Source organism: Berghia stephanieae, chromosome 7 (assembly GCF_034508935.2).
Source record: "Berghia stephanieae isolate SIO BIC M18660-M18661 chromosome 7, UCSD_Bste_1.3, whole genome shotgun sequence".
Lineage (NCBI taxonomy): Eukaryota > Metazoa > Mollusca > Gastropoda > Nudibranchia > Aeolidiidae > Berghia > Berghia stephanieae.
Window position 1 is genome coordinate 29,044,648 of NC_088366.1, and position 22,899 is coordinate 29,067,546.

Consider the following 22,899-nt stretch of genomic DNA (forward strand, 5'->3'; position numbering starts at 1 on the left):
TTGTGCGTCATTCTCTGATTTTCTAACATTCACATCTGGATTGTTTCCCATCAGATTGTCTTCAAATTTGGTCAGAATTTTTCTTATGATGTGTTTTGCATCATGATGGATGGGTTTTGGGCTAAACAAAAATTTAGCAGTTTTATGAATTTTTAAATCAATTTTTTTTCTGTCATGTCACACCAAATTTTCACTAAGAAATCGAAAAAAAATTCTGAAAAATTTATTTTCAAGACTATTGCTAAACCTATCCATCTTGTTGTAAGAAACATTTTGTGTAAATTTGAAAGAGATCTGTTCGTTGTTTTTTTCTGCATCACTGTAAGAATTTTTGGGGTCTAATTTGAGCTTATATTGTCCCCCTGGTGGTAGGGATTTGGTGGCTAATAGTATTAGCGCTGGTGTTAGGGACTCAGTAATAGCCATGTGGTAGGAACTCGGCGAGTAAAAGTGCTGGTGATAGGGATTCAACGAGTAAAAGCGCTGGTGGTAGGGACTCAGTGAGTAATAGCGCTGATCGTAGGGACTCGGTGAGTAAAAGCGCTGGTCGTAGGGACTCGATGAGTAAAAGCTCTATGACTCGCTGAGTAATAGCGCTGGTGGTAGGGACTCGGTGAGTAATAACGCTGGTCGTAGGTGTTCAGTGAGTAAAAGCTCTAGGACTCTGTAATAGCGCTGGTGGTAGGGACTCGGTGAGTAAAAGCGCTGGTGGTAGGGGCTCAGTGAGTAATAGCGCTGGTCGTAGGGACTCAGTGAGTAAAAGCTCTATGACTCAGTGAGTAGAAGCGCTGGTGGTAGGGACTCAGTGAGTAAAAGCTCTATGACTCGGTAATAGCACTGGTGGTAGGGACTCGGTGAGTAAAAGCTCTATGACTTAGTGAGTAAAAGCGCTGGTGGTAGGGACTCGAAGAGTAAAAGCGCTGGTGGTAGGGACTCGGTGAGTTATAGCGCTGGTGGTAGGGACTCAGTGAGTAAAAGCTCTATGACTCAGTGAGTAGAAGCGCTGGTGGTAGGGACTCAGTGAGTAAAAGCTCTATAACTCAGTAATAGCACTGGTGGTAGGGACAGTGTCAGTGAGTAAAAGCGCTGGTGGTAGGGACTCGAAGAGTAAAAGCACTGGTGGTAGGGACTCAGTGAGTAAAAGCTCTATGACTCAGTGAGTAAAAGCGCTGGTGGTAGGGACTCGAAGAGTAAAAGCGCTGGTGGTAGGGACTCGGTGAGTTATAGCGCTGGTGGTAGGGACTCAGTGAGTAAAAGCTCTATGACTCAGTGAGTAGAAGCGCTGGTGGTAGGGACTCAGTGAGTAAAAGCTCTATAACTCAGTAATAGCACTGGTGGTAGGGACAGTGTCAGTGAGTAAAAGCGCTGGTGGTAGGGACTCGAAGAGTAAAAGCACTGGTGGTAGGGACTCAGTGAGTAAAAGCTCTATGACTCAGTGAGTAAAAGCGCTGGTGGTAGGGACTCGAAGAGTAAAAGCGCTGGTGGTAGGGACTCGGTGAGTTATAGCGCTGGTGGTAGGGACTCAGTGAGTAAAAGCTCTATGACTCAGTGAGTAGAAGCGCTGGTGGTAGGGACTCAGTGAGTAAAAGCTCTATAACTCAGTAATAGCACTGGTGGTAGGGACAGTGTCAGTGAGTAAAAGCGCTGGTGGTAGGGACTCGAAGAGTAAAAGCACTGGTGGTAGGGACTCAGTGAGTAAAAGCTCTATGACTCAGTGAGTAAAAGCGCTGGTGGTAGGGACTCGAAGAGTAAAAGCGCTGGTGGTAGGGACTCGGTGAGTTATAGCGCTGGTGGTAGGGACTCGGTGAGTAAAAGCTCTATGACTCGAGTAAAAGCGCTGGTGGTAGGGACTCGGTGAGTTATAGCGCTGGTGGTAGGGACTCGGTGAGTAATTGCACTGGTGGTAGGGACTCGGTGAGTAAAAGCTCTATGACTCAATGAGTAAAAGCGCTGGTGGTAGGGACTGTTTGTTTGTTTTTGAGGGTTTTACGGCGCTTGCAACACATTAAGGTCATATCAGCGCCAGTAAAAAGGAAGAAATGGGATAGTAAAAAGTTATAGAATTCAATTAAAGCACCCAAGAAAAGGTAAGACAAAGGGGAATTTGTTCAAATGGGAAACAGATGTAGATTCCAAGAGCACACCGTCAAAGTACTTAGTTTGAGATCACCTAAAAGTCTCATCCAGACACAAGCACAGGTCCCGACTAAGAGGAATACACTCAAATGTTAACAAATCAAATATAATATGTAAATAAAACATAATACAGTACATAACAGAGAGATGATTTACAATGAAAAAAATATCATCTCCCAAAACTAACTATACATTCGACTGCTTCCCTCTCAGCCGGGGGATCCGGCCAGGACCAGGACAAAACCAAGTAATCTCATTCCAAGACAAAGACAGAAAGCATGTTGGAAAACAGATATAAGGGGATAGAAGACACAGTATGAACCCCCCTGCCCACTAAGGGAGGTCAGGAACCCCGCCCAGGTGGAGGGACTGGGTGAGTAATAGCGCTGGTGGTAGGGACTCAGTAAAAGCGCTGGTGGTAGGGACTCAGTGAGTAAAAGCGCTGGTAGGGATTCAGTGGTGTCACTGATTTTATGACATTAGAATATAAAGAAATTTACAACTACAATCGGACTAATGATTTTACAAAAGGTCCCCACAAAAGTATATCTTTAAATTATTAAACAAGTCTGTTGATTGAATTAAATTATAATTTTATTTTAAAAGATCAAGAAAATGTCAAAATGCATGAACACTACTTCACTCTATACCGATCACGACCCAACAAGTATTGAGAACAACCATGCTTCTCAAATTTGTTTTACATACAGGACTTTGCACTATCCTTTTGAATCTGGATAGAGACTTGACCGACTCAATTGTTAACGGGCACCTTTTTACTATCACACTCTTTTATTGAGATGTGATATTACGACTTATAATGTCCCTTTTTATTTCGTCACTGACCGACCACCTTTGAAATTTTGATATTCTACAACACAGTGTTTGGTCTCCTGTGTTATATTTGTTTTATTCTGTACCGACCTGTATAACACAGTTTCGGCCTGAAATTTCCTGTGTAGAGTCACATTTGAAAAATTTCGCAGAAAGAGGGTTAGAATGGGGATTTGTCTGTATTAAGTCAGTCATGTCAACAATGTCAAAGTCTTTATCTTCAGAGACAAGAGTCAAAAACTGTTCCAACTGGGAGATTCTTTGCAGAAACTGATGTTCTACCATAACTTGAAACAAGCTATTGATCCTGTTTGTCACTGAAGATACAATTCGATACAGTCCTTCCTGTGTATTTGTCACACGTCATACTGGTACAATGTCAGTTTCAGGTTGGTCATGGATTTCCAGTCTTTCGCCCGCCATGACCCTCATCATCTATGCACATAATATTCACAAGTGGATACAAATATCGATTTACTTTGTATGTTGCATCCATAACAAACACATCACAAAAAACACTCACATCACGCCTCATTCTTCCGTTACTTAAAACAAATACTCAAAACCACCATCCTCATTCACACTGAACTTTGTTACACTCCTTCCTCCTCTATCTCTCTCAGTAATTCCTGTACCGTTTCACCGTCCGTCCTATCAATATCAGTCTTGAACAATCTCCGCTGCAAATCTTCGACATCTTTAGCAATACATTTTATCCTTGGCTTGATTGAATGTATTGCCTAAGTTGGGTTGTGGACACCTTTGTTTTAGCCATAGCCTTCACTGTCTCATTCACGAGGGGCAGGCGATTCTCCGGATAAAGTGAGGATGGCTAAATGTAAAAAGAAAAAAGATTAAAAGTACAAAATTGTATGCAATAGCATTCAATTCAGACCTGCCAGCTAACAAAAAAAAAAAAAAAAAAAGCATTTTATTTTTTATTGACAATTTAAAGACAAAAATCTGCATATAAACCCATAATGCACGAGTTGTGTTTGTCACTCTAAAATACTTGAATGAACTAAAATGCAACAGGCGCTCATCAAATTCAAGGGTTAAATGAATGACTGCAGAATTCCCAAAAAAACGTCGCTTCATTGTCTTTGTAACATTTTCATGGCATACAAAAACGCAATAGAGTGGTCACCATTTATAATTAGTCCTCAGAAATCAAGCACTTATAACTGCATCGTACCCATAGTCAAAGTCAAATTTTATTTTGAAAAGTCTATGGACAACCATCAAATCTTAAAATTCCTTATCTGGAACAAAAAAAAAACCCAAAAAAATACCACCACCTAGATCTGCTTATATTGTCTTACAGGACTTAATAGCGCTTACAACACTATAAAAAGGATGATGATATGGTGACTGATTCAATAAATAGGGAACAGTAGATTTCACGAGCACCTCAAAGATGTACCAATTTTGACATTACCTCAAAGTCTCACTGAGACACAAGCAAAGGATCCTGCTAAAACATTTACATAATGCAATAATATTCAAAACCTATAACTATAACAGTACATAACAGAGAGATGATTTACAGTATAAAAAATCATCTCAAGAAGAAAGGTACTGTATTTGACTGTCTGCCTCCCAACTAAAGACCCCGCAAGGACCAGGAAAAAAAATGAGCAATCTTAATCCATAACAAAGACAGGGAGCAACATGGAAAGGGAAAACAAATATAAGGGATAGAAAAATGTTAACTCTCTGCCAGAACCCTTCCAAGAAATTTTTTTTAATAAAAAAAAATACAAATTCTGGAACAGTCAATTTTGTCACAAGCTGGTCATCATCTCTCCATCTCAGTGCGCCACCTTGAATGTATCGTAATAAAATATGAGTTGGAATGGCTGTTGTCCTTTAAACATTTGGTCCTGGTGTCAACAGTGCATTTACCTAACTAATCTATAACTATATATTACACTCAATAGTGGGAGGGGGGAGGGACAATTAAGTACTGAAAATATAAAGTAACAAGAAAAGAAAAAATAATACATATTTATAAAAAAAATTGAGTCTAATTGCGACTAAAATAGAATTTGCGATTAATTGCTGTCAAGTGTAAAATTTTCGGCAGCGAAAAACTGCAGGGACAAAATGTCGATGGAAAATAAGTATAAAATGAATGAGTCTTACCAATTTATCACATGGGTGATTTTCATGGTGGTGATTAGCCCTGTAACCCTCAGAAGCCAGTATTAATTTCAGAGTCCTGCATGGTAAGAAAAACTTTTTATTACAAAGTAATAAAATTATCCACAACATAGTATGATAAAATATTAATAGCGTTGTCACTTGCATAACTCAATTGTGAAGGATTTCAACATGCAGATTATAGAGCAATTGAAAATAAATCTTAATAAGACATTCAATAATAATACTAATCCAGATGAACAAATCAAGTGTTTCACTTTTTAAAACTGTTCTGGTAATAGTTGAACTATTGTCTTGCTGCATTACATCGTGCAGCCGCCCACTGAAGACTGTAAATGAGCTGCAGATAGGCACACATTGCCTCTTCCTCTGGATGTTTTAAAATTCAGAATCAGTTTGATTGCTTTATTAAAATTGTCTTGGCAATCAAGATAGAAAAGCTGATGGTGATAATTTACTTCCGAGTTATTCTGAAATATTATAACCTTGTGCATATAATATTTTAATTTTTTTTTAAATATGTAAAAGTAAAAAAACACCTCCTGCCCTCGTCCAAAAACAACCTCCTCCTACCTCTGGTTAGGGCGAACTCTTTTGCTTGAAGTCAATTGCTTTTTGCCTGCTTGCATTCATAGACACAAAAGTCATAAATTAGCCAACTTTCCTCAGGGTGATATGATGGAAGCTGAAAAACACGGAATAATATAAAAGATCATAACATAAATACCTAAATATTAAGTTTAAAAATTGCAATATTTTCTCCAACTGAGACAAAGGTGTTACAGTTCAGTACGTTAGAAGAATAAGAAAGTAAGTCGAGAGTTTTCTCGAAGAACTTAAATTTGTGACGTGGTACTCAAATCAGGGACTAGGTCAAAAGCTGAATGGAATGGCACAAATGGAAAGCCAAAGGCATGTTGTTTTCAATATTTAAAGTCAATAAAAATTCAAATTCTGTGCATTCTAATATTAGGCAAACAACTACAGACCACACTAAATTGAATTGTATTAAGTAAAAGGATCTTGTCACATTCAATCAAGCTGTCATTTGAGAAAAATTACTTCATTATAAATTGAAGTTCAGATCGCATGTTTGAAGCCGTATTAGGAAAATTCATGTATCTGTGTATAAGCCAAGTTTCATCAAAATCACAGTGGCAACGAGTGTCTAATATTTGCCACCAGATACACTCGTAAAATTTGAGTGTAGGCCTATTTAGCAAAATCATATATTAGGAATGGTTTATACTACATCATAAAGTAGCGCATGCCCGTCATCATCCTGCATCTTTTTTATATATATATAAGTATTAAAAAAAGAATTGAGCTTTCATAAGCCGCAATATCCACCAAACATGCTCAAAGCACTTTACAAAGGATCCATGACTAGCAGCAACACGTAACAAGTAGAACGTTAGGCGATGTTTTTCTTCTGACAGACAACGCTCTTAGCGGATAGGAAATCATACACATGAGTACAGTGAGAGAATGTGAGGCCTTGACGAGGCTCGACCCCATGACCTTCCAATCCGGAAGTGAGTGCCACACAGCCGCATATATCTTGGCGGTTCTTGAGAATTTGCCAAACACCTACAAACTAATTAGTAAAAAGAGCGGAGATGGGCAGAAATAGACAGACAGATACACACACAGAGAGAGAGAGAGAGAGAGAGAGAGAGAGAGAGAGAGAGAGAGAGAGAGAGAGAGAGAGAGAGAGAGAGAGAGAGAGAGAGAATAAGATCAGTTGCCTGTGGTGTCAGTCCGTTTAGGAGTGAGGTGGCGGAAGAAGTAGTCTAGCACTAGTACTTGGGTAGTAGTAGTAAGTAGTAAATAGGGGAGGTCTTCTGCACGTTCCTTGAGCTAATGAAAGTATTCCTTCAACTAACCTTAAAATAAAAAAATAAAACCTTGTACATTTCCAACACTTGGACCTGCACTATGACCTATAACTAAAACTAACAGACAAAAAAAAAACCCCGCTAAGACTCCTCTCCAGTACCTTTCAATATTTCAAATTGAATTATAATGGCTGCGGAAAACTAAAACAATGGTCATATAAGGAAATTTACAAATCAATCAAGTTGTTCTACAGGTTTTAAAATGAAAATATGAAGTAACAAGATATCACTCTAATATAGTGACACCTAACTAACACTAGACATCACACCAGCAGCAATGCTGAGCGGAGTAATTTTACTTTTTTCACTTGCAACCAAGTTGCCACATTGGATTTTCTTTCTTTACTTCTTTTTTTAGTGTTCTGCTAATGTGCAATCTACATTTAAAATAAAAAGTGGCATCTTTCATTTCTTCTAATACTTAACAGACACGATTATGTCCACTTCACATCTCAACAACAGGGACAATTTTTTTCACTTCTTGAGGCAGTTTTTTCTTACTTCTTTTAAATTTCATTTTTTTTAAAGCTTCTTTATTGATTTGTTTATAAGTTCTATTGTTCTTCTTATTTTTCATAGTCAATATCATTTTCATCAGCATACTTTTACGGTACTTTTACCATGTTATTCTTACGCTCTTACAGTTACAGTACAGCAGACCTTTAAAGTGCTACTAAATTTGAAAAATTAAAATAAAACGTTTGACAAAAGATCCACAGTTCAAAAGCTAAAACAATTATAAAGTGAAACTACCTCGAGGCTCGAGGAACATCGGGGGCAAGGTCTCCCGCCCATACTGGGCACTGTGGGACTGGAAGTCTAGAGAGCTGCGCCGGTGGAAACCGTAATTTAGTTTCTTAAACGGCTCCGATCATTCAGAAGAGGAGTAGTACCTATCTAGTTGTAGTTATTAGTAGAAGAAGAAGAAGAAGAAGAAGAAGGAGCATGTTCAGGTTCAAGTTCAACCCTCTTAGTAGGCACTTGCAAGAATTTTTCAAAATAGTGGCTATGGGTATTAATTTAGCGTAGAAAAATAAAGGGGAGTGAAACATTAACTAGAGTGAAAAATTATGGCTCTGTCTCAACTGGTCAAAAAGTTATGACCGTTTATGTAGTGGAAAATCTCTATTTATAGAGGAAAAAATGTGACCAAAGCACAGCATCCCAATGGATAATCACGTATAATTCAGAAACAGCTTCAGATACAACTTTGAAATTTTTACATGTGGTAAATCAACATCTCTGTAATACATTGCAAACAGAAAATGAATTATTTATTGAGAAAGAAAAGTATAGTTTAGAGCTGAGACAGCTGAAATCAAGGAAAAATAGATCACGACATGCAAATGAATGACCTATTGGAATTTTGGAAAAGTCAATAATAAAATATTTATTCACATGAAGATAAGACCAAATACACCACTGAATCGGCGTCGTTTAGTTGTTCACTTTGAACTTTTCAAAATGAAAATAGACCTCATAAAAGCAAAGATATGAACTGACAAATGTTTGAGGTGGTGTACTCTTCTAAGTTGATAGAGTTAGAGTGAGAATGACGAGAAATGAGTTGCCACTTAATTAAGGAAAAAAAATTGTCGTATCTAGTTTACTTACCTTCTTTGTTGACTTTTTAATAAAAAGTACATTATTCTCATTTTCGAATGTTTTCAAATTGGAGAAAAGATGAGAATGTCTCGTTTACCGAGAGGGCCATTTTTTTTGCTTCACACTTCTCAAAGAAAGACCGCGAAAAGTGGAGGCTGGTCGCAGGGTTGCCAGATTATTTTTCAACAAAATGCCAGGGGAAGACTCAAAAAATGCCAAAACACTCAAAAATATGCCAAAGTCTGTTGACTCCCACCCCCACTAAGAAAACTACTCACTTTTGATAGATAGTATGCAGATGACGTCACTCAGGCCTTTGTTATTGTTTTTGCCATCCGCGTTTGTGAGTTGTACTCACTAAACTGTATTAACCAGACTATAAAAGTTCATGGTTACACAGAGTTTGTGTGTTGGTCCGTTATACTTCCGGATGGCAATGTTGTGAACTCCTTGGACAAGCGCATTCTATCTATAGACAATTTACTATCATACCCTGGTGGCTTGCGTGTTTTCTTTTCTTTTTTCTTTTTTTTCTTTTTTTTTTTTTTGTTTTGAATTATACTAAATTTCCTGTTGGGATAATTTTTTACCTACTGACTACTAAGTGGAGTGCTAAACCACTACACCAGGGCTTGTTCAGGGTGTGAGTTTTAATAGCAAAGTTTTCCGATGTGAAGAGATTTGTTTTTACGCGTTTAGAAATAATTAAGAAAAGGTGTCATTTGAAGTATAATATACAAGAAAAGAAAATGCCAAATGAAAATGCCAAATGCCAAATGATTTTTTTTAATGCCAAACGGTTTTCAAAAATGCCAGATTTTTGGAATCTGGCATTTAAAATGCCAAACTGGCAACCCTGTGGTCGGCTGGTCCTTGAAAGCTCACAAATGCAACTTTAAACGCATAAGAGTGCTGGGAGTAGGTAGCTACAAATAGGTAAAGGAGCGGTGGTTTGCAACTTTAAACACATAAGAGTTCTGGGAGTACAAATAGTGAAAAGCGGTAGTTTTAGCTATTTGTAGTGGTAGTACAAATAACCACTTCGATATATATATATATATATATATATATATATATATATATATATATATATATATATATATATATATATATATATATATATATATATACCTACAAAATGTAAAAGAGAAAGATGATTTAAAGGGTAAAAATACTATGCAGAAAACACTTGTCTACTTTATCTTCCATAAACCTGATTGACTCAATTTAATTTGAGCAGCCGCATCGATATACACATAGAGCAGCATATCATACAGGAACCACAATGGAACATTCCAACCTCTTGACTGCCGCCCTCACAGTAATGGACTTCATCCAAAGACTGAAAAATCAAGTCTTATTCCTGGACGAGGAAAGAGAGCCAATAGAAAGGGCAACCATTGCATTTTTAAGAATAGCTTTAAGTTTTAAGGCACACGCAGTGCTGCTTATATCTATGTCATTTCAATATTTTAGCATAAAGTTAAGTCCTTGGAATAGGCTGTTATTTCTTCACTATACTCAGGTGTAAAACGAGTACTTTGCCAGTAACAACGTTGTCTCTGTCCAAAATAAAATTGTAAAGTTAATTGTGTCTTTCACTTTCAGGTGTAAGGTATTGTTACAAGGTTACATTATGCTGCTGGCTTGGGACCCCTTGTAAATAGTTTTGAGCATATTTAGTGGACAATGTGCTTCAGTAAAAAAACTGATAAAGCCAACGTTGCCGGATCAGAAAATGTTTTTTTTTTGTTTTTTTTTTGTTTGTTGCTTTAGGTCTCTTCCAACACAATTGAGGTTATATGAGAGACCGCTGAAACAAAAAAACAAGCAATCTAACAAAAATAGTACAAATGTAAATCAAAATCATAACCTAAAGATATCATAAGCTAAATTATAAATAACCAAGAACAAACAGGCAGAAGATTTACAGAAAAAAAATATCCCCTGTCAAAAATACAATCACAAACCAAAGAAGCAGGATAGGTTAGTAAAGAGAAGAAGAAACGACATCACTATCGGATCGTACACCCATGCGAACATCATAGGTATATGATTCAAGGGTGATGCTCCCATCCAACCACCCGCGATCAGAAAATTTAATTGACTTTGAGAAAGCTTGACTTCATCCAATATCAATGGAACATACTTAGATAAAAAAACCCCCATACAATTAGGGACCAACAAAAATATGTTGACTTTAAGCAGAATTTGACTTTGTGGAATATATATATATATATTATATATATATATATATATATATATATATATATATATATATATATATATATATATATATATATATATATATATATAAAGAATACATTAACAAAAATAAAGAAAAAATCAAAAGAAAAAAAATAGTATCTAAATATCCTACATATGATAATGAAGGATCAAGGCTAGCGGTCCACCACCACTCACTTTTACGTCAAGGCACAAGACCAAAAGGGACAGAGCTTAGCAGGTCACCGATTTAAAGAAATACATAAGTAAAGTTGATGGCTAAAAAGGATTTAAACCCGAAATAACCGTTGTCATTTTATTCATTCATTAAAAAAAAAAAAAACATTTGTGTTCATTTTTCTTCAAAACTTACCAAAAAAATTGTATAGGTACTACTACAATGTAGTCCTTCAGATTGTCTCCCTTTTATTACACTAGTTCCCTTTCGGATAGAACGCTACTCTGTCACAACATTTTACCATTTGCAAATAAAGGAATAAATAAAGGTATCAAGGATGAGTTTTGAAGAAAATATATTAACTCTAGGAATCATCTTAAGAAACGTTTAATATCAATACAGTAACAATCCAAAATCATAATTTAGAAGACGCACTTGCTAATAACCAATTATAAAATAACTTGAAATACTCCTCAATGCAATCGCTGATCCGACCTGTATTTGTACAACCAACATGAACTTCTAAATAATCTGCCTTGTCTAAAATTATTTTGGCTAGGAATGTGGAAAAACAACTTGTGAATCCCCATATCATTACTTCATACTCATTGTCTCTATACCAAATTTCTCGACTCAAATAAGTAGCAAATTTGAAAGGGTAAAATGATATCGAAATTTTCTCGTCACATAAAAAATCCTTTAAAGGTATAAAAAATGCAAAGTCCACTTCAGTTGGGTTTATTTTAGGCTGGAAATCATTTGGGATAAAACCTACTACAGGGTAAACCACAGTGTTACGCCTTGTAATTCCTTGGGAAAGAACAGCTATCACTTCAACAGAGGATGGTGGAAGACCTATTTCCTCATGAGCTTCTCTCAAGGCTGCATCTATAACAGACACATCAGAGTCGTCTATCATGCCTCCAGGAAAAGCTGCCTCCGAGGCATGATTATGTAGATTAGCAGCCCTCTTTGTGAGTAGAATAAAAACCTCTCCATCATAGATTTTCAGGGGCATGAGAACTGCAGCCATCCTGAATATGTGATGATACTCTTCATGGTATTGTTTTTTACTTCGGATGTCAAACCCATGCAACTTCTGGGTGATTTGGGCTTTTATATCTTTATCAGAAGACATCATAACAATAGGATACTCTGTATTTCTGAATAAAGTACACGTTTTCCTGTGGTATCCGGTTTTAATTTCCACTGTTCTAGCAATTTCTTGTTTTCCTCCCTTTCCACATCGGTGTTCAGCACAGGTGACCTGTCATACTTGATTGACAAAACTGTCAGGATGAATGGAATCTGAAAGGACATAAAAACAAACTCATAATGAGGATGATCATCATCTTTTATATTCATATATGTATTGTTTAATATATTTTGCGAAATATTACATAGAAATATAATTAATAATAATAATAATAATAATAATAATAATAATAATAATAATAATAATAATAATAATAATAATAATAATAATATTATCAACAACAATACTACTACAACGACTACTAATACTAATAATAAAATAAATAAAAGCTACTACTACTACTACTACTATTACTCAGTTGCATACCAAAGCATGAACAATAATTTGTGTAGTGCTATCATCAAGAAGATGTCGAATTTTAGCAATATTTTTTTAGTGATAAAAGCAAGATTAGCAGGTTTTTGTTATGTGATTCTGCATTGAGGCATTGGAATCAAAGAATGAGCCAAGATTTCTTATAGTTGCAGTTTGCTCTATATTCAAATTTGAGTCACTTATGTCAATACTATCAAGATTAATTTTGTTCCTTTCTTTATTGGTGCCAATCGGTGTGTACATAGATACAGGTCTGACATCCGAACTCATTTATGTGCCTATTTTAACTTGTTGTAATGGACAATATTTTGCATAATTTTTTGAGATATCCATTACAACAATGAGCCCATAAGGAATTGGGTTATCAGACCTGTAAATAAGTGCACATTGGTGCCAATCAATAAAAGTTCTGTTTTGGAATCATTTAATTTTAGTTTATTTTTTAACATCCAAGTCCAAGTCATAATTGCCAGGTAACAATTTTCAATATTTAAATTCACTGTCTGTTCTTGTCCTGGATGAAAAGCGGAATAGAGGTAATTGGCGTATAGATGGTATACCGAATGACTCGACGATGTACGTCAGTGGTGTGTTATAAAGAGAAATGAAATGTTTATTAGCAGTAGTACTGCGAATAGTGATTTCATGGCATAATCACTATTCGCAGTAGTAGAAGCGCTCTCCCATCTCTGAAAAATAGTCTTTGTCCCCTCACTGAACACAACACTGTATTTTCTGTTCAAAGTGGCGTGTTGTCAAATGGCTTGAAGTTGAATGAGAATGTGTTAGTTTGAGAAGGAAAGAAAAGGAGGGATGATTGAGACATTTTGTGTGATTGAGAATTGAGATTTTGAATGTTTCAACTTTTCATTCAAGTCTGAAACTTGACAAGATCGTGTTTTGTTTTGTTTTAGCTACCCTAATGCAGTCCATGAGAATGTCCCCGTCCCCACCTCTCCGACTTGATTATTCATTCACATCTTGAAATCTATCAGCTTCCTTGAATGAGAATAGTTCCGTCCCCGTTTATTGTTTATTTACAGTTAGTTAAATTTAAATATACTTTATAAAGGTCCAGGAACCTCTCTCTCTCTCACACACTCTCGCTTTTTCTCATGACTCATATCTCAGTGCTCCTGCAAATAATAGAAGTTACCATGAATAAACTACCTCTACTACTACAGCCACCACCACATCACCGTTACTACCACAGCAACCTCCACATTGTTATCAAAACTAGAGCAACCACCACCACCTTTGCATCATCATCATCCTCCTCCTCGTCATCATCACTACCACTACTACAACCACAATCACATTATCATCATTCCTATCACTACCACAGCTACCTCCACATCGTTATCAAAACTACAGCAACCGCCACCACCATTACATCATCATTATAATTCTTATCGTCATCATCACTACCTCTACTACATCATCAACACCAACACTACAATCATAACCACCACAATCATCAATACACAGCAGACACATCGTCATCGTCAACAAAATTTAAAAAAATATATATTAATTATAATAATAATGTAGTTTATTTATATTTTGCACCCAATCCTCTATACTATAAAGCTCTAGGCTGGCAGGCTACTACTGCAAATACAGAACGAACCCGAACAAAGCATTTGCATTACTACTGCGAATAGAGGAAATCATTATTCACAGTAGTACTGCGAATAGAGGTGGCCAAAGAGAAAACAGGAGTGGTCCCAAAACAGAGACCAGAGGGACACCGCATGAAGATGATGGGGATTTGATATAATTCGTCCAAAAGGCAAGTGGTTTTGAATTTGAACGACCATCTATAGTACTCTAGATAGCCATAGATGCACTCAAACTTGAGCTAAAATTGGAATCCCCTCCTAATTCAAATTCAGACTCAAATTATACTTCTACAGTACACTCTACAGTCCCGTTTGCTTTTCTTCAGTTCAAATAATTTTCACTGCATATTACTCTATTACTTTGACTTTGAAAAACATTTTTATATCATTCTTTTTTTGTTTTTTTTTGTTTGTTTCTTTAGGTCTCTTCCAACACAATTGAGGTTATTATATGAGAGACCGCTGAAACAAAAAAACAAGCAATCTAACAAAAATAGTACAAATGTAAATCAAAATCATAACCTAAAGATATCATAAGCTAAATTATAAATAACCAAGAACAAACAGGCAGAAGATTTACAGAAAAAAATATCCCCTGTCAAAAATACAATCACAAACCAAAGAAGCTAGTAAAGAGAAGAAGAAACGACATCACTATCGTATATCATTCTTGAACAGAGACAATGCCATTAGAAATAAATTAATTGTGTTCGTGGTGAATTAATTGTTTTTTTTTATTAAAATTTTGGAGACAAATATTAATCAATAAAATACGAATAAGAATAAGAGAGTGGAGAATCTAGACGTCTAGAGTCTATGTCAAAAGTAAGCCAGTCATTCATTATGAATAATATTATAGACTAATATTTGTAAATAAATGTGTGTTTTTTTTACTTCTTGCTTGACCATGTTATGGGAAGAGCACACGGTGACATGCTTCCTCGTAAATCTTACATTTTGATTACGATGATCTCATTCAAATTATTACTGGACCGGCGTACATACATTTTTAAAGTCCAATTATCACTTTCCAACTCACTTGTTTACGTTGGATCCATTGGTTTTGTTTGCCCTTTAGCCTTTAGACCCGAAGGGGGAACCCCCTAGTCGAGAAAGACCAATATGACAAAGCAGAGTTAATTGGTTGGTGAAAATTATATTTTCTTCTCTGGACCAATCATATTGGTCAATACACCTTCAGATTATACTGTTAACATGGAATGTTCATTCGTTCAGTAAGTTGTTCACATACAAAGTTGCCAGATTGATTTTTTAAATTTTAAAACAAAGTTTGGTAACAAAATAAAAGTGACAATCCTGGAAAAAATAATATAAGAGCATGTTGCGTTTTGAGTGCTAATGAAGAAAATAAAATGTAAACATGAATGGCAGCTATAATTCAATTCACTACAGATGGGAATATCATATACGGTTCGGGTTCTCATTTTCTCAGGAATACTGTGAAAATAATAATAATAATAGAATTTAATGTTGGATCTATTATATTGTCATTCCAGACTCATCGGATCTGTTAAAGGGGAAAATAGCCACAAAAGCTAAAAAAAAAATAAATAAAAAAATAAAGTAGGAAGAAGCAAAACAAAATAATAATAGTAATAATAAAAGAACAAAACACAAAAATATCGTTGTTTGTTGCTTCTTTCTTGTCATTCCATGTCATATATCTCTCTCTCCCTCCCTCTCTCTCTCTCTCTCTCTCTCTCTCTCTCTCTCTCTCTCGTAAATATCTCATTAAAAATTTCTACCTCCGCGACAATCGATATTTTCTCAAATACTTTACAAGTTACAAGTATATTCCATTTATTTACCCGACTTCTTTGGAGACTTCGTTTCATTTATCCCGAGGACATGCAATAACCACTAAAACTTTTTTTGGGTGATTCCTATCGCATTGACTTATTTGATCCGAAATGTCTTTTTTCGTCTCAGTCATTCGATGATTCATCAGATCGAGTATTTTATGTATTTATGAAACCTTATCCTTGTAGGAAATGCCAATGCTTTTCTCACGTATTTTGGTGAAAACTGTGACCCCCGCCCCCACTCCCCAAACCTCATCTAATATCTGTCATGTCTTACTAGAGGACCAACAAGAGTATGACACATTGCTTCTCGACAAAAATAAAATCGTGCCACCCTTGATGATAAATAATGATAAATAGTTAACGTATCATGTTTAATTTAATTATTACGTTTCGTAAAATAGTATTCTTATCACGCGGAGTCGATTAAATAATACGATTTCACAATAGACAACGTTTATAATTCTTCTTCCTGCTTTTTAAAAAGCTTGCTTTATACAATTTATTTTATACCCCCAACCCTCGCTGCTGGTGGACACCGTGCATCTTATTGTTTAGGATAGCATTTGCAGTCACATTAATATGACATAGAGAAAAACACAATTGTTCAGATCGTTATCTTACAATAATATCTAACTACTTGACTTGATATGATAAGGATATGTGACTTTGAAGACGGTAAAGATGATGAAGTTAGTGTTTAAAAAATTCACGCTGCATTCGGAGAGAGAATATTTTCTTTGATTTAATTTTCTTCCTTTATTCACATCTGGTCATAATGAGAACAGTCAGATCAAGAGAGAACGAAGAGCGAAGCGACTCGAGTTTCAATCGTTACCGGTTATTATTATTCTTTGTATCTAGGAATCAAGTGTAAAACTTGGAACACACTTGTTCGACGATTATCGTCTAACACTTCGTAAAGTATGTCTACTTAAACAAACACGCAATTAAAAACAAAAAGCCAAATTATAAACTGTAAAGTGAACTTGGCGCCCCATTACTCAAAACTTTCGCGTTGCCAGACATTGTCTAGCCATCGAGAAAAAAAAAAAAGGATTCCAAAATAAAAATAGAAAGACCTGGAGTAACATGCGTGAACAGAAACAATAATTTAACCTTTGTCTTCCGCTTTTTTAAATAACATTTTTGATGTATTTTTTAAAATTTGTGCGATTTGAAATATTCATGAAATTTTGGAACCATTTGGAAAGAGAAATTCAGGTGATTTAGATTAAAATATTATTGTTTCGTCTCATGATATTTCTGATCTGATTTTCCAACATGGCGGCCCTATCCTATTCCTAATATAAATGTCTTTTTATATTAGTGTCATGTTTTGATACTTTCGATATATTTTTGTTTTTTTGAGTATAAATTATCATTTTTCGAGTTATTTAGGATAAAACACAGATCAGGTAAATGACATTGCATCAAAGGGGCGCTCACAAAATGGTTTCTGAGCCACCTCATCCTTGTTTATTTTCTCTTTTTTTGTTTTGGATTTTGAGTGAGCATGTTGTATTGTCAATTGTAAGTTTGTAAGTGTAAGATTTAAGTTAAGATATTTGTTGAAGGGAATGTTGGTGTAAGCGCATTTTATTTAAAATACTTATGTAAAGGGGTTGCAGCCAGAAGCAAATTGGGACAATCACCATTCATTGACATTTGCAGTTTTGCAGAGTGTGAGTGTGAGAGTCTCAAAATCCCAAGTCACAGAGTCACAGTCACTCACAACAGCAATTGCAGTGTTGTCGCAGGGCGGGGGAGGCCTTCCATAAGCTTCTCGTGCTAAAGGAAACAACCCAAATGTTCCTTTTACTAACCCTAAGAAACCCTAATGACTAGTGGGTTACCTTTAATTTTTACTAACTAACCAATACTCCAATACTATTAGTAATAATATAAACAGGAAAAACGAACACCCTAGAACTAGAACCTGCCTTTACTAAGACTAGAACCTATAACTAACCCTATTAGTAAAAAAATCCTCTGACCTGGAGCTAAACTAAATTTAAAAAAAACAAAAAAACCCTAGGACTGCTTTGACTACCTTTCAATACTTCAACGACAAAATGGCAGTGGAGGAACCAAAACAATGCCCATATTAATATTAGGAAATTTTCAACTTTCACTAATCTCTCAAGGTTTGTTCTGAGTTTTAAAATGCTACTATATATTGACAAATTGAATAAATAAAACGCCTGACAAAAGATCCATGGTGAAAATGCTAATTGAAAGAGATGGTACTCTGAGGAGCTTACAGGATTTCTCCTCAGGGCAGCATTCATTATAAGACTATAACTATAAGTAAGCAGTCCTATTGCCATCTTGATCTTGCTTTATTTACTCTCAAATCCCATTGACGTATCATTAGACATTAGACAGGCGTTAGGAGTCACTCAAATAGAAATAGTACTAGTGCTAATAGAATGATATTTAATGTTACCTGCTATTGCTAGGTCGTGGTAGGTATTATCGCTCAGAAACTTTTGCCCTGATTGCACTGATTTTCCTGCCTAAATATAGGCTGTTTGTAGGTTTACCATTGTGCGCACTTATTATTGTTTATATATGCCTGATAGTACTATGATAATAATAATGATGATATTGATGATAATGATAATATAATGATTGATGATTATAATGATAGTAAAAAATGATAGTGGTAAATGAATTTTTAAAAAAACACCCAAAAAAACTTGAACTTTTGTAAAGTGCAATATCCATTAAACTAGCTCAAAGTACTCAAAGTGCTTTACAAGGGGTCTCCCAACTGCAACAGTTAACATGTAGGACAAGACATGACGCCTGTAGGCAATATTACAATTTTGTATGGACAAAGACAATGCTGTTAATGGTCAGGTACTCATTTTACACCTGAGTATAATGAGAGAATGTGAGTTTAGAGTCTTTTCTAAGGACTCAACTATGTGTCGCTCTGGACTTGAACCTAGGTCCTTCCAGTCCGAGTGAGTGTCATACCACTAGACCACATAACCGCACAATACCAAGGATAATGACAATTTAATGAAATAATTAAAAAAAGAAAAGAAAAGAAAGATAATGTGATAACAATAAGAAGAAAGCAATTAAATATAAAATTATAAACTTAACAACTTGCATTGAATAAAAAATGATAAAATTGAAGTTAAAAAGAAAGTAAATAAAAGTAAAAGAAATATTGAAAAAAAAAAAAGTTGTCCCCATTGGGATTTGAACCTGATAACTTCCAGTCCAGAGTCAAACAGCCTAATCACTATGCTACAGATCCACCCGGCGTGTGGAGATTTTTAATCACTCCTATTCGGGAGGAAATTTTTAAATAAATGAATGCCACTTTTATTTTGTTATTAAGAATGTTAGTTGCATATTAGCGCAGGAAAAACAAGGAATACAAATGTTTTCCTTTTTGGAGCTTAAGTGACTCTATTTGTGCGATTACTAAAAACTTGAGCAATATGTATGTAGTGTTACGTCATGTGTCTCTGTATTAGAGCGATATAGTATTACGAAGGGTGTTACTCTATTAGAGTAGAATGATATCTAATGTAGTATCAGGTGTTGTCAAAACTTTAATTGCTACCCAACTTTTAGATAAATCTATAGGTTAGTGAGTTCCGCGTGCCAACATTTGACGACAATCAAAGATCCCTTCCCTTTCTCTACAAATCCCCCCCCCCCTCTCTCTCTCTCTCTCTCTCTCTCTCTCTCTCTCTCTCTCTCTCTCTCTCTCTCTCTCTCTCTCCCTCTCTCTCTCTCTCTCTCTCTCTCTCTCTCTCTCTCTCTCTCTCTCTCCAAAGCCCACTGGTTACCCTCTCATTATTCACCACTTAGCAAGAACAACCAATGTGGCAACCCAGTCTTTGGGTGAAAAAGAACCAAGGTGGTAGTGGTAACAAGGACTTTCGCACAATTATTGTGCCTGCATAACCTTAGATTTAGTCTATGTCACAAAGTGACAATGCCAAAGAGTGAGTCGGTGGTCTGCAGAACCTCCGTCCCAGTCAATGGCCTTAAAGGGTTGCTAACGTCCAACAAATTGACCAGCCCAACAAACTAACAATCAGAGAAGGATAAGTAAATTTTCATATTTCATATAATTTATTAATGCAAATTACTCTCTCACACTCTCTCTCATTCACACATGTAATGACGAACACTCAATTCACTAGACAGTAACGATGAACGTGGAACAATGAATAAGTCACAAACAGATTTCACAAGAAGGTGGGGCCCCTTACCTTTACAGAACACATAGAACACAATATGAACTGTTCGTCACAGGTCCGTCAGGGCTTCTTCCTCTTGTCAAGATGATGCAGTCTGTCGTCATTTCTTTCTACTGTCACAATTTGTACTGTCCAACCTCTCTTTGAATCTAAGGCGTCGGCCTTATAACAATACAACTAAAATGTCCACGGCTTTGGCCGGATATGAACAATATTCATATGGTATAATATCGATGGCATCGGCCAAGGATAAGGCTATTAAAATGTTCTGGCTTTGGCCACAAATCAAAAGAAGAAAAGTCTTACATCCAAAATTCAAAAGGGTTAAAGTTAATTCATATAATAGTTTCTTTGGCTTTGGCCCCAAATCAACAGGCCCACTAGAATGGGAAAGAAAACAATATTTAATTAACCATAGAAAAACAAAAGCAATAATACTTAAACTAGATCACCTTTACACATATCACAACACTATAAACTTCTCAACACACGTGGTCACTGCCCTACGTGCTTGGCACAAACTATCAAATTAGAAAATCACTTGTATTAATGCACTCATAATATAAGCAGAAAGATAGAATCAAATGAATAATTCCACCAACCGCAAGGCCTGTAACAATTAAAATCACAATTAATTGATTTTAATAAACTGAAGTAAAAACTTCTTGCAAAACAGCATCGGCTGAACTTTGCATAGAAAATAAAATACGTCTGAATCGTCGGACGGCCAACTGGTGACTGGGGAGGATGAAAGTTTTACAAAAACCAAGAAACAGAATTTTAAAAGAAAAGAAATACTTTTAAAAAAATTGGACTCTCTTTGTGTGCCCGGAAATGACTCGCGGGAAAATCCACGAACTGTGAAATAGAATTTCCGACCTCAAACTAAAGCCATTAAAACGGTTCTACTCAACACCAGGTCCCTATGTCCCTTTATCTATTCCAGAGAAGTCAACTATAAAAGGACGAATGCGATATGATCATCACATCGGGACATCACGAACTAAGGATAACATTGGGATTAGCGTACACAATAAACTTAATAAAACATTAATAATAACATTTCGTGACACAGTCCCCTTCTTAAGACAAAAACACAATTTCTGTTACAATAATTTGAACGAAATGTTCACATCCGAGACACGAAGTCTGGCCCATGGTTGTCAGTTCCCTTAACAGACCTCAGGGTGAACCGATACTGACTCAATAACAGAGCCCAACGCATGAGTCTGCCATTCTCGGACTTTGCTCGATTCAAGTAAAGAAGAGGCGCGTGGTCTGTCTCAATGACAAATTGTCTCCCGACAAGATACGTGCTCAACTTCTGTATTGCCCAAACTAGAGCAAGACGTTCACGCTCCACAACTGGGTAACGTTGCTCCCTTGGCAACAGTTTCCTGTTTACGTGTTAGAACGCTCTACGCTTTGGCGCACCCCAGACAATATGATTCATCTCTCAATGGAACAGTCCCAATGGGCACTTTGGGTATTCGCCCTATAGGTGCCGATCGCTGACATCGGTCACACGACTGGCAAAATCTCTGGACATCGGTCCACACGCTGGGCCAGAAGAACTCGTTGAGAATCCGGTCAGTAGTCTTCTTAGCGGCCATGTGCCCAGCAGGTATATTTTCATGACCCAACTTCATGACAGTGGGTCTAAGGTCCTTCGGAACGACCAATTGTCTCATGACATCTCCATGATTGGTCCGCTTTGGCCTAAAATACCGGACGAGGATACCATCTTCGAAACCATACAAGTCTCGTTAGATCGGCCAGTCTGTCTTACCTCTCCGGTCTGTGCCATCTGCATGCACTTCATCAGTGTCTGGTCGTTAGTTTGTTTCTCCACTAACTGCTTGACAGTGATATCGATATTTGACTCAATCGGCGTCGTCAATGGCTTCTTGCCCTTCTTGTGCGCAGCGGACCTCATGTCCACCGCATTAACTTCCCTTATGGTAATTCCTGGGCATTTTGCATTGGGAATATTCCCGACAACCACATCATATAATGTGTTGTCCATTTGCATTGCCGAAACCGGCCCATCGTAGTATGGACATCTCAACTCCGCCTCTACCACGGAAGCTGTTGCAATGCTACCATCAAGGAGCGAAACCGGTACCTTCTTGTCGCTCACTTTATCTGGTGACAATATTCCCTTGCCTACCACCACGCAGCTACAACCGCTGTCACGCAGAACAGTCACACGCTTCCCGTCAATGAAGCCTGTTGCCACTGGCATACGCGAGAATTGATTATTGTCGTCTGCTGTGCAAGCTGCAGAGATCACGGGTACAGTGCACCCACATTTGAGTTCCATAGATCCGTGGTGATTTTTGCACTCCAGTTCTGTGGTCAATGACGCCGCAGTATGTGACATACGGTCAGGTTTCTTCCAGCAGTTTTCTTCGGTGTGACCCCGTCGTTTGCAAAATGCACACGTTGGAACTTCCGCTCGAAGAGCAGAGAGCTGGTGTGGCTTCTGTCTGCAATCGCGAGCGATATGGCCAGGTTTGGAGCATCGATGACAAGTCATCCGTTGTCCTTCTGCGCCCCCATTGAACTCGTCTCCTTGGCCTTCATATGAC

General features: G+C 36.7%; 2 protein-coding genes across 5 annotated transcripts in view; one reads left to right on the forward strand and one right to left on the reverse strand.

The window, feature by feature from the left end:
- Positions 1-11,411: 11,411 nt before the first annotated feature.
- On the reverse strand, positions 11,412-15,421 carry LOC144977013 (putative Nudix hydrolase NudL). 4 transcript variants are annotated; one of them, XM_078921699.1, is made up of 2 exons: positions 15,293-15,421; positions 11,412-12,348 (listed from the first exon to the last, which is right to left on the reverse strand). In XM_078921699.1, exon 2 carries the CDS (start codon positions 12,179-12,181, stop codon positions 11,456-11,458), a length of 726 nt encoding a protein of 241 aa, XP_078777825.1. In that variant the 5' UTR covers positions 12,182-12,348; positions 15,293-15,421; the 3' UTR covers positions 11,412-11,455. The 4 variants fall into 4 exon arrangements, with proteins under 4 accessions (XP_078777825.1, XP_078777827.1, XP_078777824.1 ...); XM_078921701.1 differs by having other exon boundaries at positions 15,259-15,421; XM_078921698.1 differs by having other exon boundaries at positions 15,208-15,421.
- Positions 15,422-16,940: 1,519 nt separating this feature from the next.
- The window catches only part of LOC144977014 (uncharacterized), a 105,052-nt gene continuing 99,093 nt past the window's right edge, over positions 16,941-22,899 (forward strand). Inside the window, exon 1 of the mRNA XM_078921705.1 lies at positions 16,941-17,300. The gene's annotated coding sequence lies outside the window, so the exon portion shown is untranslated. The remainder of the gene's footprint in view (positions 17,301-22,899) is intronic.

What these genes read in the sequence shown, in the direction of transcription:
- LOC144977013 (XM_078921699.1), bottom strand. Translation starts at nt 12,181, where the DNA reads ATGATGTCTTCTGATAAAGATATAAAAGCCCAAATCACCCAGAAGTTG.